We start from the raw sequence: 13355 nt of genomic DNA, 5'->3' as shown, positions 1-13355 counted from the left end.
TGACTCTGTTTCTCTCTCCACGGATGTTGCCTGGCCTGCTAAGTTTTTCCAGCGTTTTCTGTTGTTATTTCGGATTTCCAGCATCCGCAGTATTTTGCTATCGGAACTGAATTGAGACTGCCTAAACTCATTTCACAAAGGACCCCTACAGCCAGCAGGCAGAGGAGACTTTCATGCCATCAGTCTGGACTGGATTTGACCCAGAGCTGAAAGGCTAGTATCTAGTCCACTACACCACCCAGTTCCTAGTTTAGGCTTTTTAACAATGTCATGGGTTTATAAAAATCATGGAGCCATTAAAATTGAATTTGTTGCACAGTTGAAAATTCCTGAAGTCGTGATTTGACTTGAGTACTGAGGGCTAGATTTACTGATATTAGACAGGAAAACAGCAGAAACTTGGGGAATCCCACCTTCAAATTCCCTTCCCCCATTCCCATGGGACAGCTGCTGCCCATCCCTTCCTCACCCACCTTGTGTAAAGTATGGCAGGGAGGCACAGCACACCATTTCCCAAACACCACTGCCACCTATCCCAGGGACCACGAGGAGAGGGTTGGCAGGAGTCCCTAGAGCAGCGGTGGATGACCCATTAACGCCTCTTTTGGAGAAAAATTGCCCCATAGTGAGCACCTGTTCCTCCCATTAGGCCTCAGACGCTTACCTTTTTAGGCCTTGGCCTTGGCCCAGTTCAAGGTTGAAAAGTTCCAAGTCCTTCCTGCATCTTTGACTCATCTCTGCCCTTTTAAATGGTCCCACTCCTTCACGTGTTGCAGTAGCAGTTTCTCCAACACCACTAGAATTTTCCTCAGCAGCAGCAGTCTCCCTCTTCGTGCAGGGATCCCACCAGGAAATATGGTTGAAAACTCTGATTCGTATTCCAGGAGGTATCATCACATGACCTCCTGCCTCCAACCACCCTGCACCCCTTTCCCCCCCACTCCCGCCATTGGTCACCAAACACAGTCATCCTCGACTTCGCACGCCAATTGGAAAGCGAACAGACTCTTCATTACCCAATTGACTGTCAGTCAAATAGCCTTTTTCCTCCATCTCTGACATATTTTTTAATGCCTCTATGATTTTTCTCCTGGGTTCCTTGCTGCAGTATCCGGGAGATTAATCTTTAATTCCTGGAGACTCCAGAACAATCCGGGAACTCGCCCTGCATGTCAGATGAGACCTGACCCAGGGAGATTGATCCGGGGGTTTGGCAGGATCAATTTCTACACAGGCTGTGGGGGTCATTTTAACTTTGTGTGATAGTGAATCGGCAGCCTGTTTTACAACTCTCCCATTGACTTCAATGGAAATAAAAATCGGGAGGGATGTAAAACGGGCTGCCGATTCACCATCGCCCGTTTTACACTATCGCACAAAATCAAAACAACCCCCCCCCCCCCCGTGTGCGTGCGCGTGCGTGTGTGCATGTGTATAGCAAACTCATCAGTGAACACTTGACAAATTTAAACTGTGCTGCTGATTTCATCCGCATGAAGTGGCAGAGAAAAAGTGGCACTACTTAGCAGAGGTTGGCACTCGGAGATGCATCTGTGCCTTGGTAAGATGTTACGTATCCAGCACATTAAAAGGTTCGACATGCTGTGCAGACACCACTTCAAAATGTTCTACATTAGTCAGTCGCACAGAGTGGAAAATAAATCTCTCCAAGTGTTTTATCTGGATGCTTGATGTAGTGCTTCAATGTGGAAAGCACATGAAGGAGCCCAGTGCACTGACGCATAGAGAAAGACATTTTGTTTTCAGCATTCTTTTTTTTTAAACTGGCTGGGAAAATAATGTTCGTCTAACGGTGCCAAATAATTAAAAAAAAAGTAATTTAATCAAATATAAACAAAACCTATTTGAGTCCTATAATTAACCATGACACTTTTCTCCTTAGACATCCTTTAATTAAATACAAGTTGCATAACTTTTAAACATAATGAAATGAAAGGGAAGGAATAATTGCAGGAATTCAAATGGTAATAGCACGCTTCTATCTAACCTGTGCTGTCTCTGATCTAGCAGTGCTTGATACTGGAGCTCAGTGAAAAGAGTGGGGAATTATTCAATATCCCAGAACTTGCATTTCCCACCTTGAAATCAGATTCTTAAAAGCTTACATGTTCTTTCAGTGCTCGAACAGTTCATTCTACCCCACAATATTTACCATCTGCCATTCTGGGAGAATCAGTTCTCGAGAGTTTTTTTTTCTCCTGGTGAGGGCCAGGATGAGAAAATGAGATAAATCAAGAAATAATGGCAAGATATTGCCAAGCCTGGATTTTAAAAGTCTGTTTTTTTTAAAGCTTCTGTGTCTTGTGTTGTGGAATGTTTGGTTGTGAAGTTTTTCGATTCATTTTTATCAGCAGTAAAATGTCTGCCCATGCCTTGCCCTTGTACTGTTGGAAAAAGATGGCAACCGTGGCTCTCCAGCCAGTATGAATATAGGTCTTTATTTGTCCCACTGGCAGTTAATTCCAGTTTTGTGCTGTGGGCTCAAGCCCATAAGTGTATGGCAACGTGGTGGTTATGTTCCTAGACTAGTAATCCAGAGGCCTGGACTAATGGTCTGAAGACATGAGTTCAAATCCCACCATGGTAGCTGGGGAATAAAAAGCTAGGATCAGTAATGGTAACCATATAAGTACCAGATTGTCGTAAAATCCCATCTGGTTCACTAATGTCCTTCCTTTAGGGAAGGAAATCTGCCATCCTTACCCGGTCTGGCCTATAGAGGACTTCAGACCCACAAAATGTGGTTGACTCTTAACTGCCCTCTGAAATGGCCTCACAAGCCACTCAGTTAAGAGCAATTAGGGATGGGCAATAAATGCTGGCCTTGCCAGCGATGCCCGCATCCCGTGAATGAATTTTTTTTTTAAACTCGAAACTGGGTTGAGGCTACCAAAGCTCATTTAAAGCCAACAGACAGAGCAGATTTTTATCACGTCAACCCAGGATTCAAACCTAACTCACTGAAGTGAAAAGACCATGTACAACCCAGTCTCTCTGACACTAATGTTATATAGCAAACATGCTGCAGAGGGATCTCCTGAACTATGTCACACCAGCTCATCGGTTCCTCTCGGGTAACAGCGGGGCTGCATGCTCATATACGTAAACATATTTAATAAAACGCCATACACTTAACAACAAAAGCTGAGACAAACATGAGCAGTAATTCCAATTTCTCCCATTGGTTTTTCATCATTACATTTCATTAAAGGAGAGATTTTCTACTTCAATGCTTCCAGCATATACGCATATCGGAAAATTGTGCACTCCCAGCCTGTGTTTAATTGTGCACCAGGAGAACTGAAGCAGAAAATCTCCCTTTAAATTCCTACCATCTTTTGTAAAGCTATTGAAACCTGTATGAAAATAGCACTCAGATTAAACAATTACCCTTTAGCGATTGAAAAATCAAAAACTGAATAATCATCAATCCTGGCGTTTTGCAGTCAACTCACCTCTACATCACAGCGAACGCATAACTAACTACTACTTCTTAATCGAGTTCATCATTTCTCCTATTCTCAGCCTTCCTGGTGTCTGGTATTTCTGGGCCTTGTCCTTCACCTAGGTTTTTCAGTAAAAGAGATAAGAGGGCATGTTTTTGAGAATGAGCTAGGACCAAGATACTCCACTGGCTGCCAGCATGTGGCAGCAACTGATGCACACTGGCAGTGGTGAGTACCTGTAATATTTACTCCAAGAGGGTTGATTTTATGAAATCTTCAACTGCTGGGAGTAGATATTGGGAAATCATGGGAGTGCATCAGTGATTTTTCAAAGATATGCTTCTACTGGGCAAAGCACTTGGCTGGGACGGCAATTTTGTAAAATGTACGTTATGGTGATGTGCCCTAGGTAGGTCTTTGAGCGCTACCAACAGAGGCAAGCTGTCAATAGCATGTAAGCTTCCACCTAAAAGACCTATCTCATCACCCCGTCTTTGAGTAATGGTATCTTCTTCACTATTTGTGGAGACTTATACCCTGAATAATCAATGCACTTCGACGAAGGATTCTGGAGTTCTTGCATTAAAAAAAGCCATAAATTTGAGGAAATCATATTTCGCTCATCTGTTATCCTCAGCCAGCTTCTCTCAGCTTCTAAGGGACAACTAATTCAGCCTCTTTAAATGCTAAATGTAAGCTGCATGTAATGAAGGATATTGCTCAGATCACACATTTGTAGCCCATAATGAATGGGGTCATTAAGCTGGCTCTATGAAGTTCACTCAACAAAGTCATTAGTCCACCAGAGTGGGACACTACGAAAATGAGATATCCTTCCCCATGGGGCTGTATAAAATATTTATTTATCAGGTGCTTTTTCTGGTGAAACAATGTGATGTTCATAATAGGTGTATGAGATTTTAACCTTTTGAGGACTGCAAGGGACTGTTTTGGCTTTAATTTTTTTTTAAAGATTCACATAATTTTTGTTCCCCGTCTTGAATGTACCACAAATATACTTACAAGTTGTTCTAACTGTTTCACACTGAATGTTACATTTCCGCACAATGTCACTGCTTCAGGCACCAACCAGATGGTCCGGGGGTCTTAGTCCCAGGGATGCCATTTACGCAGATTTGCCTGGCAATACTGAAATCCTGTTATTTGGTTCTTGACCAGACTGCTAGTTTGAGAAGCAGTGTATAGCAAGCTGCTCCATCTTTGCGAAGTTAGTAGCAGGGGGGGTGGGGGGGGGAAGGAATAAAACAAATTGGTATTTTCCTCTCCTGTCTTTTACACCATTCTACTCATACCCAAATATGGTAACATTGCAGAAGCAATGCAGGAGTTCTGCTTAACTCGCCATTTACTCTGGATCTCAAACACTGGAAGCAAATGTATGACCTTCCCCTATTTTGTGGGCCTAAAATGTGTTTTTTTTTTAACTCTCTGCTTTTCCTGCATTTTATTTTTATTTTGTACAGAGGTAAAGCTAATTCTTTAACGGTCTTCACTGCTACAACGTATTGCTTCAGCAAGAGGGAAACATTTCTTTTTGGGGAGGGGAGGTTAAAAGGTTGAGACCGTGCCCTGCTTTCACCTGGCATGGCCCATCTGCGTGCCCACGAGGCTAGTTTCCTAATAAAGGGGAGTGAAACATACCTCAGCTGCAACTGACGTTGCAAACACTGTTCACTTGTGCCAGTGACAGGTGGATGACCGATTTTACAGGTCAGCTGTGATTATATCTTGGTGCCAGCCACTGTTGGAACTCAAATCCCAGGTGCCCAGGATCCAAAAAACAGTTGTTTAATTTTCCTCCTGTTAACAAAAAAAATATATGTGGGTCCACTAGCTCCGTCGTTAACATGGAGCATAAACAGTGGGCAGATGGTGGCAGTGAGTTATAGGTTGCAAGGTAACCTGAGGGGAGTTAAGATGACACTCTTAAACTGTGACTTTGAAGGCTGAGTGGTTTGTGCAATAATCAGGTGGCTAAGATTGTGTTACACTTCTTTCATATTCTAAGCTCGCTTTTTTGGTTTATGCCCATTCTCTGTTTTCCGTTTTTTATTAGTGAACTACCTTCACGTTTTGCTGCTTGAGTTCATCATTCATGTTACTGTTGCCGTTCTGATTGCCAGGCTTCACTGTTTAGGGTTCACACAACGTGCTTTTAAAGATAAAAGTCGTTGTCTCACTGGGTGATACTAAGTGGTAACTAAGATCCGTTGTGCCGCGCACCATTCCCCATCTGAGAAAGGGGACTGCCAATCCCTCTCCCTAACCGGCTGCAAAGAGGCATGTGACGCCAGCTCTATAACTTTCACACTGTGGAAAATTGCTTTGCTTCCAGTTCTGCTTCTTGCTTCCCTCTACGGCCCAGCTGAAGTGCAGAAGTGATTGTGAGGAGGATACAGGGCGATCTGAACTTGCATCCTACCTCTCCATCGATGAGGCACAGTGGTAGACCAATTTGTTTAGCCCCTCCCGTGCGATGTGAAGAACTGCCCTATTCTCATGAGCACTTGATCCACTTTCTGGCTCAGCATTGCTCATTGAAGGCGCAGGCCACGTGTTCCCAGAATGCATCCATAATAGGTAAATTGTGAGCACAGGGCCAGTGAGGGCACCGCTGGAGAACTGCAAAGTAACAGAGGGGGTTCTTCACAGGTGTTACTGCTAGAATTCTATTAAGAACAAAGGTAAGTGAAAGGGATATAAATATTTGAGGACAAAGGGGAAAGGAAAGGCTTGTGGTAACTCCCCAAGGCCCCAGGCTTTTGAAGGAAATGATGCCCATCTGTATGCTCAGCAGGATTTGACTCAAAATATTGCTTACACATCTATAAATCAAACTATTATGTATACACAGAAGTGTTTCATCTCATAAAGAATTTGGTAATTATTCTGTGTACAAATTAGCATAATGACTTAGTTTAAAAAAAGAAAAATGCTAAGCACAAGGATTTTTTTTAAGTGTTGCTCATACAATGAACTTTGTTGGAATACATTACGTGTTAGTTCATGATTTAAAACCTCCATTCTAAACATTATGTTTTTAAACTATTTTAATTACATTGTTAATTAAATAATTTTCTTAATCACCAAACCTACATTTTGTCATTTTTATTCCATTTTTATTTTACTTCCATCATGTAAATTGGGTTGTGTGTTAATAAGTTTTTTTTTTATTTTTGTACTTTCTTGAACAGAATGAATAATCAGAGAAAGTATTTTCTGTTGTTGAATTAAAAGTTACTTTAAAGTTACTTTTGTAAATAAAGTCCAACTTAAGTACAGTGTATTCCTGTTAAGTATATAGAGGTGATTTTCCAGTGTTTTACACATATATACAGTATCGGGCCAAAATTCCTGAGAAGTGGGCATAGAGGAGTGACAACTCAGTAACAGTTTGTGAAGAACCACAATCCCAATCAATATCTGCAGTTTATAAATGCAAGTTGTTGTTGTTGTTGCTGTTGTTGTTGGTGCACGAGGACTATTCTCAGAAGTGCTGCAACACAGACTGATGTGATGCGGGTCTGTGATTCTCCACACAATGAGTTCCTCATTTCAATTGTGCCACTGTGGGCAGTTGCCAAGTGTAGGCCAGGCACCCCCCCACAGTGAGAGAAAGACAAAATTAAATGACAGGACCAAATAGTTCCAGTTTAGAAAATTCAATGAAAGCTGGGATAGATCTGCCTCCTAAAAGCATTCCCCTACCTTCTTTTCCTGGAAAGCAAGAAAAGGAGAAGGAATGGCATTTATTCCCGGCATGTCAACATCTCACAGCTGAGCAGGACATAAATTGAGCCCCAGAGGCACATGGAATTGCAATCTGCCAAGGGACATAGGTGATGAGAAGATGGGCTGCAAATGGCTCCTAGGTCATACTATGAGTAGCACTGATATAAAGTATGCTGTAGTGCTATATGTTGGAAATATACTTATTCTGTGTATTTACAATAATAGGCCAATTTATGGACTCCTTGGAGAGCTTAGAGTAATGTGTTTGCACCATCTAGAATCTAGCACAGTGTTGCACAACATAAATTAGCCCACGGGCTGGAAATGGCCTGTTGGATCATTACATTCGGCCCTCAATGCACTTTTTAATTATTCCGAAGGGTCAGCCCATGAGTGGTCTCCAGAGGCCAGGCAGGACGTTTCATCCGGCCCGCGATGCGCTCTTTTGTTATTCACTAGAGCCGGCTCACCAGTCCTCCCAATCGGTCAGGCGGGAGATGAAAACTCCAACCAGATGTGGCACACAGTAAGCTCCGTCTGCACGCACGGTGAGTGTCCACTATAAGAATACTCTTCAAAGTGCGGTTGAGTCCTGGGCCATTTTAGGCTGTTACTGCCACTGAACGCATCTTATGTTCCGCCCTCAGTGGCTGAACAAGGATAGATTAAAATCCCTAAGATCAAGGAAGTTGGGCACTACTACACTCACTGATAGAGAAATAATTAACAGTTACCATTATAGTGCAAAGAATAGAAGCAAATGGGCTCCCAGCCTATACAATTAATCCAAAGTAATACTATCACACAATTAAAAGGAGCTACATAATTAAATTGACCAAGACTTTTGTGATTCAATGCCCAGCACTTGGCTGAACAACATCTGTTTTAAAAATATTTCAAATTCAAGTTTTTAAAAAAAAGCAAATATTAATTTTATTGACCTGCGGTCTCCCTAATAATCTCAGAACAGCCATTTTGGAATCAGGACTCCAAGCAACTAATCAGTCCCATTTGTCATACCATTACAGTAAATTATGTTATTTTTATTTTTAAAATAATGATTTATAAAGTTGCTGCCAAACAATATGAGACAGTGTTCCAGTAATTCCTTCAGTTAAAAAGGTCTTAGTTAGACCACATTTATTTCAATGGTATTTGCTTAATGGGAGTAATTTTGATAAATGGGGCAACAATACTCTTCTTTAATAGAAACTCTTAAAGTCAGTGCCAGAATACGTTAGGGATATACTTAGAAGGATGTACACACAGGAGTTAGTTGTATAGCTGATGGTATTTTGTATTGTTCTTAGGGATACGTTCACATCAAAGACTCTAGGTTTTATTTAACCTGATACTCTGTGTTATGTAATCCAAGCAAGAAATACATTAGAAGCCTCTTTACGGAACCCATCTCTTATCCTGCCCCTTCCCACACACACACACCGAGTAAGAATAATGCCCCATTTATCGAATCACTCCCATTAAGCAAATACCATTGAAATAACATTTCCTGTGAATTAATTGTAATTTTTTCTCTCGATAAACCTGCACTAATGACGTCTCTATCATTATTCGTGGTGTGTGACTGTCATCACGCTTCAAGGACAAGGAGAGTCGAGACAGTCAGTGGGCACACTGCTGGATGCCAGGACAAAAATCCGACAACAAACAGAATAAAATTCTCACACAAAATTTAGATCTTATATATTATTAACAGTAGTAAATACCAGACAATGATTTCAATACCGTAGCCAAATCTCCGGGTTTGGGGATGATTTACATGGAGAATAGGAGATACGCAGGCTCAGATGACAGTTATAAGCATTTCATTTGATTCTGCAATTTATGACTTAACCAGCACAGAAGTTACTGATCAGGCCACATAGACATTAATGGTTTGCATAATGGTATCTAATCAAATGATAGGCTAATGTAATGAGTGGGACGCCACCATCAGATACCCAATTTATTTTCAACATTTTCTGTTTTTCATTTCAAGTTTCCAACACTCACTTTTTCTTTTTATCTCACTTTTTATTTTGAAATCGAACCAGCAAATTCAGATGATGTCATGGACTCCAAGAGCAAATTCCGAATGGCTTTTACGAGTCATCTAAACTCCCAGATTAGATTACAATGTTGTAATATCTCCTAGGTTTCCATTATTCTCCCTATGAGCCATCTGAGCTCCTATACTGCATTACTGCTTTGGAATCACTCCCAGGTATCTATTCTTTCATGCTTACTGATCCCGATTGGCCAGTAATGTAGCCTGCAAGTGCTGATGAACTGAAGTCATTACTCCATTTGTAATCTCTCTTCAACAGCAGGTTTTCATTGGATGAGAAGAGGGTGTAAAATTGTACCATCGAGCTCCTTAGCATTAAATCTATTAACCAGCAATACCAGGGGCTTTTGTAAAATCTACTCAAACAGCCACATTAACTATACTTTATGTGTATAAGAAATCTAATTACACCACTGGCTAAATAGTTTACTTGCAAATTAAACTTGGGCTGTGGTTTTTGCCCAAAGTACTTCCAGCTGCTTTTCCAGTCATGGATCAGTTGTAGCACGGCTGAGGATAATGGCAATAAAGTTGTAACTCCAGACCAGCGTTCCTGTCGGCATGCACCTTTTCCATTAGGATGTATGGGAAAACATGCCCATGCATCATAATAGGAACGCCCAATTCATTGTCACATACTAAACATATTTTCTCATGGGTGATAGTGCAGTTCACTCCTGCTGAATGTATAATTGTAGTCCCACAAATGTTATGCACCTATTGGGAGCCTCCACTTATTTGGAGTACACATAACATATAAAATGGATATGAATAAAGTTTTCCTTTTCTAGTTACAATGATAGATTTAGGATGCCCTCCATGGTTAGAAAAGCTATATTTTCATTGTGTACAGATTGGAAATTAATGTGATAGCAAAATACTGCGGATGCTGGAAATCCGAAATAACAGCAGAAAATGCTGGAAAAATTCAGCAGGCCAGGCAACATCCGTGGAGAGAGAAACAGAGTTAACGTTTCAGGTCAATGACCCTTCATCAGAACTGAGAAAAAAGGCAGGAAATGAAACAGATTAAAATGCCAGTTTGGGGGCTGGGAAATGGGGGAGGGGATGAAAGAACAAAAGGGAAGTGAAGAGACATTAAGAGGTATTCAAGATGAGACGAGATAGTAATAGGACAAGTAAAGAGACAAAAGGTGGCTCTAGTTGAAGTCTAGACGAGTGGGACTGTTTCTCTCTCCACGGATGTTGCCTGGCCTGCTGAGTTTTTCCAGCGTTTTCTGTTGGAAATTAATGTGTTGAACTGTTCAAAATTGTCTGTCTTCCCAGCTCTTCATTATGAAGATACTCAAGTTTTCATAGCTAAGTCAATGTGGAGCTAGTTGTTTTTTATTCACCCTGCTGAGCTTTGCCCCCACGTTCTCCTCACTAACACAAGGCAAAACTCAAGAGTAAACGTTGAAGTATCAATACACAAAGTACATATTCCTGAAATTGGCTTAATAAGTTACAGGAACTTATGGAGAGGATTCTGGGGCTCCTACCTGCAGGCATTGGGGGAAAATGATATGCTGATAATTGTGGGAAATAGGATTGCCATTTTTTTCCAAAACCCAAACCAGGCAGTGACCAGGATTTGGGAGGAGCGGACTCAAAGCTTGAGTGCTGAGTTTTGCTTTATTACTAATTAAAAGTCATTGTAAATCTGAATAACTTGTCCACATCAGAAGGCAGAAAACGAACGTGAGAAAAGGGGCTTCTGTTTTGAAAAACTTCTTTGGTGTCCAGTTTACAGGGTAGATTGTTACTTGGACTGCCAGCGCAAATGAGATGGTAGCAGCCCGAAAATAGCTTACTGTCCCATTTAGGCTCGTGCTCTGGCCGGCACCATCTTCAAAGGACCCGACCACTGGGCAGCCGGAGCACCTGCCTGCTTCAGGCGCTCGGCCCTTTTAATATACAAATTTGGGAGACAACTGGGTGAAGCATGTGCCTTCAAAAATCCTCAACCTGTAAAAAAACATTTTTTTTTAAGTTGCATAGACTTCAACATACTTAAGTGAGTTACACAGTACATTCATGATTAAACAGATCTATTTAATCTATAAAATGACATCAAAGTTTACAGCACTGAAGTCGGTCATTGGGCTCTCGTTGCCTGTGCCTGTTCTTTGCTGGAGGAGTTTTTATGTATTGGTGTGGAAATCTTTTTAAAAATTGCCCCTTAGTCTTTCTTCTTTGGCTTTTCAGGACATGATTTTCTCTCATAATACTGAAATATTCATAGAATATTCGCGAATTTATTTGTTTATTGTGCCAAGTCTGATGTCAGATCTATGCTACAGGCTTGCTTGAGTTTCACTTAACTCCCAACAGACAAAGTAAGATTTTGTCCCCCTCAAACTATTTGTAATCATATCCAGGCTCCAGAGGCTGACATAAGCATGCTGTGCCATTCATCTATCTATCTATCTATCTATCTATCTTATATATAAAAGGATCGTGGTGTCTGTCTGTCCGGGCATCACTCAAAAGTTATAGAGCGTACCTACACATATGTTAACAGCAAAAGAAAGCTTATGATTAGGGGAGTGTCCTAGGCGTATGTACTTTAAAAAAAATGTTCAAAAAATGTACAAAATCCGCTAATTAGCGGTTGACCAATCAGGGGAGTGTCATAGGCGTATTTGACCAATCAGGGGCGTGTCATAGGCGTATTTACTTTTTAAAAACGTTCAAAATACGCTCGACCAATCCTACCGCTCATTAGCGTTGAGTGACGTGATGGTTGACCAATCATACGGGGGAAGCGTGGTGCGTCACGGGGGGCGTTTCAGGCGGCCCGAGAGCAAGATAAACTGCCTACCCCTTCCCCGCGGTTTCAACCGCGCTTCCCGAGAGCCCGGGGGAGAGGGAAGCGAGCAGGTGAGCAGCGTCGCACCGGGGGCTCCGGGTCACCAAGTCGGGATTTTTATTCTCCTTCCCTCATTCTCTCCTCTCTCTCTCTCTCTCTCTCTCTCTCTCCTCTTCCCTCTCTCTCTCTCTCTCTCCTCTTCCCCCTCTCTCTCTTGCCGTTAGTGCGGGACCAGGAAAACCAGGGCTTTCCAACAAGCTGTCCCTGACCTAAATCGGACACGGGAGTCCGGAGCGAAAGGCCTTCCACTGCCGCCCGGCCAATCGGGTCCAAAGGCCCGCCTGGTTAAACATGAGGAACCCTGGGCTCGCTTCTGAGCGATGGGCACCCGGCCTCCTGGTGTCGGATATACTCCGTTCTGGTACCGAGGTGAGTCGGAGGGAGAGGAGAGGGGGAGAGGGGGAGAGGGGGAGAGAGGGGGAGAGAGAGAGCGGGGAGGGAGGGGGAGAGAGAGAGCGGGGAGGGAGGGGGAGAGAGAGAGCGGGGAGGGAGGGGGAGAGAGAGAGCGGGGAGGGAGGGGGAGAGAGAGAGCGGGGAGGGGAGGGGGAGAGAGAGCGGGGAGGGAGGGGGAGGGAGAGAGCGGGGGAGAGAGAGAGCGGGGAGGGAGAGAGAGGGGGAGGGAAAGAGTGAAGGGGTGGGAGAGGGAGGGAGAGCTCGCCTTCTTCCTTCCTTCGGCCGCCGCAATTCAAACTTCCCGCCGACCTCACAAAATGGCGGCCGCCCTTCTTCACCCGCCGGGCTCGGAGTCCAGCCCCTTCCCCGGGGTGTCTTCCTCTCTCTCTCTCTCTCTCCTTCGCTCTCTCTCTCCTTCGCTCTCTCTCTCTCTCCTGCCCTCTCTCTCCTCCTTCCCTCTCTCTCTCTCCTTCCCTCTCTCTCTCTCCTTCCTCTCTCTTTCTCCCTCCTTCCCTCTCTCTCTCTCCTTCCCTCTCTCTCTCTCTCCTTCCCTCCCTCTCCTTCCCTCCTTCCCTCCCTCTCCTTCCCTCCTTCCCTCTCTCTCTCTCCCTCTCTCCTTCCCTCTCTCTCCCTCTCTCCTTCCCTCTCTCTCTCTTCTCCTTCCCCTTCCCTCTCTCTCTCTCCTTCCCTCTCTCTCTCTCTCCTTCCCTCTCTCTCTCTCTCCTTCCCTCCTCTCTCTCTCTCTCCTTCCCTCTCTTTCTCCTTCCCTCTCTCTCCTTCCCTCTCTCTCTCTCCTTCCTTC

General features: G+C 43.3%; 1 protein-coding gene across 5 annotated transcripts in view; it reads left to right on the top strand.

Moving 5' to 3' along the window:
* The window catches only part of celf4 (CUGBP, Elav-like family member 4), a 635318-nt gene that overhangs the window by 546614 nt on the left and 75349 nt on the right, over positions 1–13355 (top strand). For 3 of the 5 annotated variants that reach the window (XM_085973941.1, XM_085973949.1, XM_085973945.1), the window contains exon 7: positions 7601–7768. The exons of the other annotated variants lie outside the window; for them this stretch is intronic. In XM_085973941.1, coding sequence (XP_085830067.1) covers positions 7601–7768 — 168 coding nt within the window. The remainder of the gene's footprint in view (positions 1–7600; positions 7769–13355) is intronic. 5 annotated transcript variants of the gene reach the window in all.

Source organism: Somniosus microcephalus, chromosome 2 (assembly GCF_052327205.1).
Source record: "Somniosus microcephalus isolate GS21.2 chromosome 2, FLI_Smic_1.0, whole genome shotgun sequence".
Classification (NCBI taxonomy): Eukaryota; Metazoa; Chordata; class Chondrichthyes; order Squaliformes; family Somniosidae; genus Somniosus; species Somniosus microcephalus.
The sequence above is the reverse complement of the archived record's forward strand: the minus strand, read 5'-3'. Positions and strand labels throughout refer to the sequence as shown.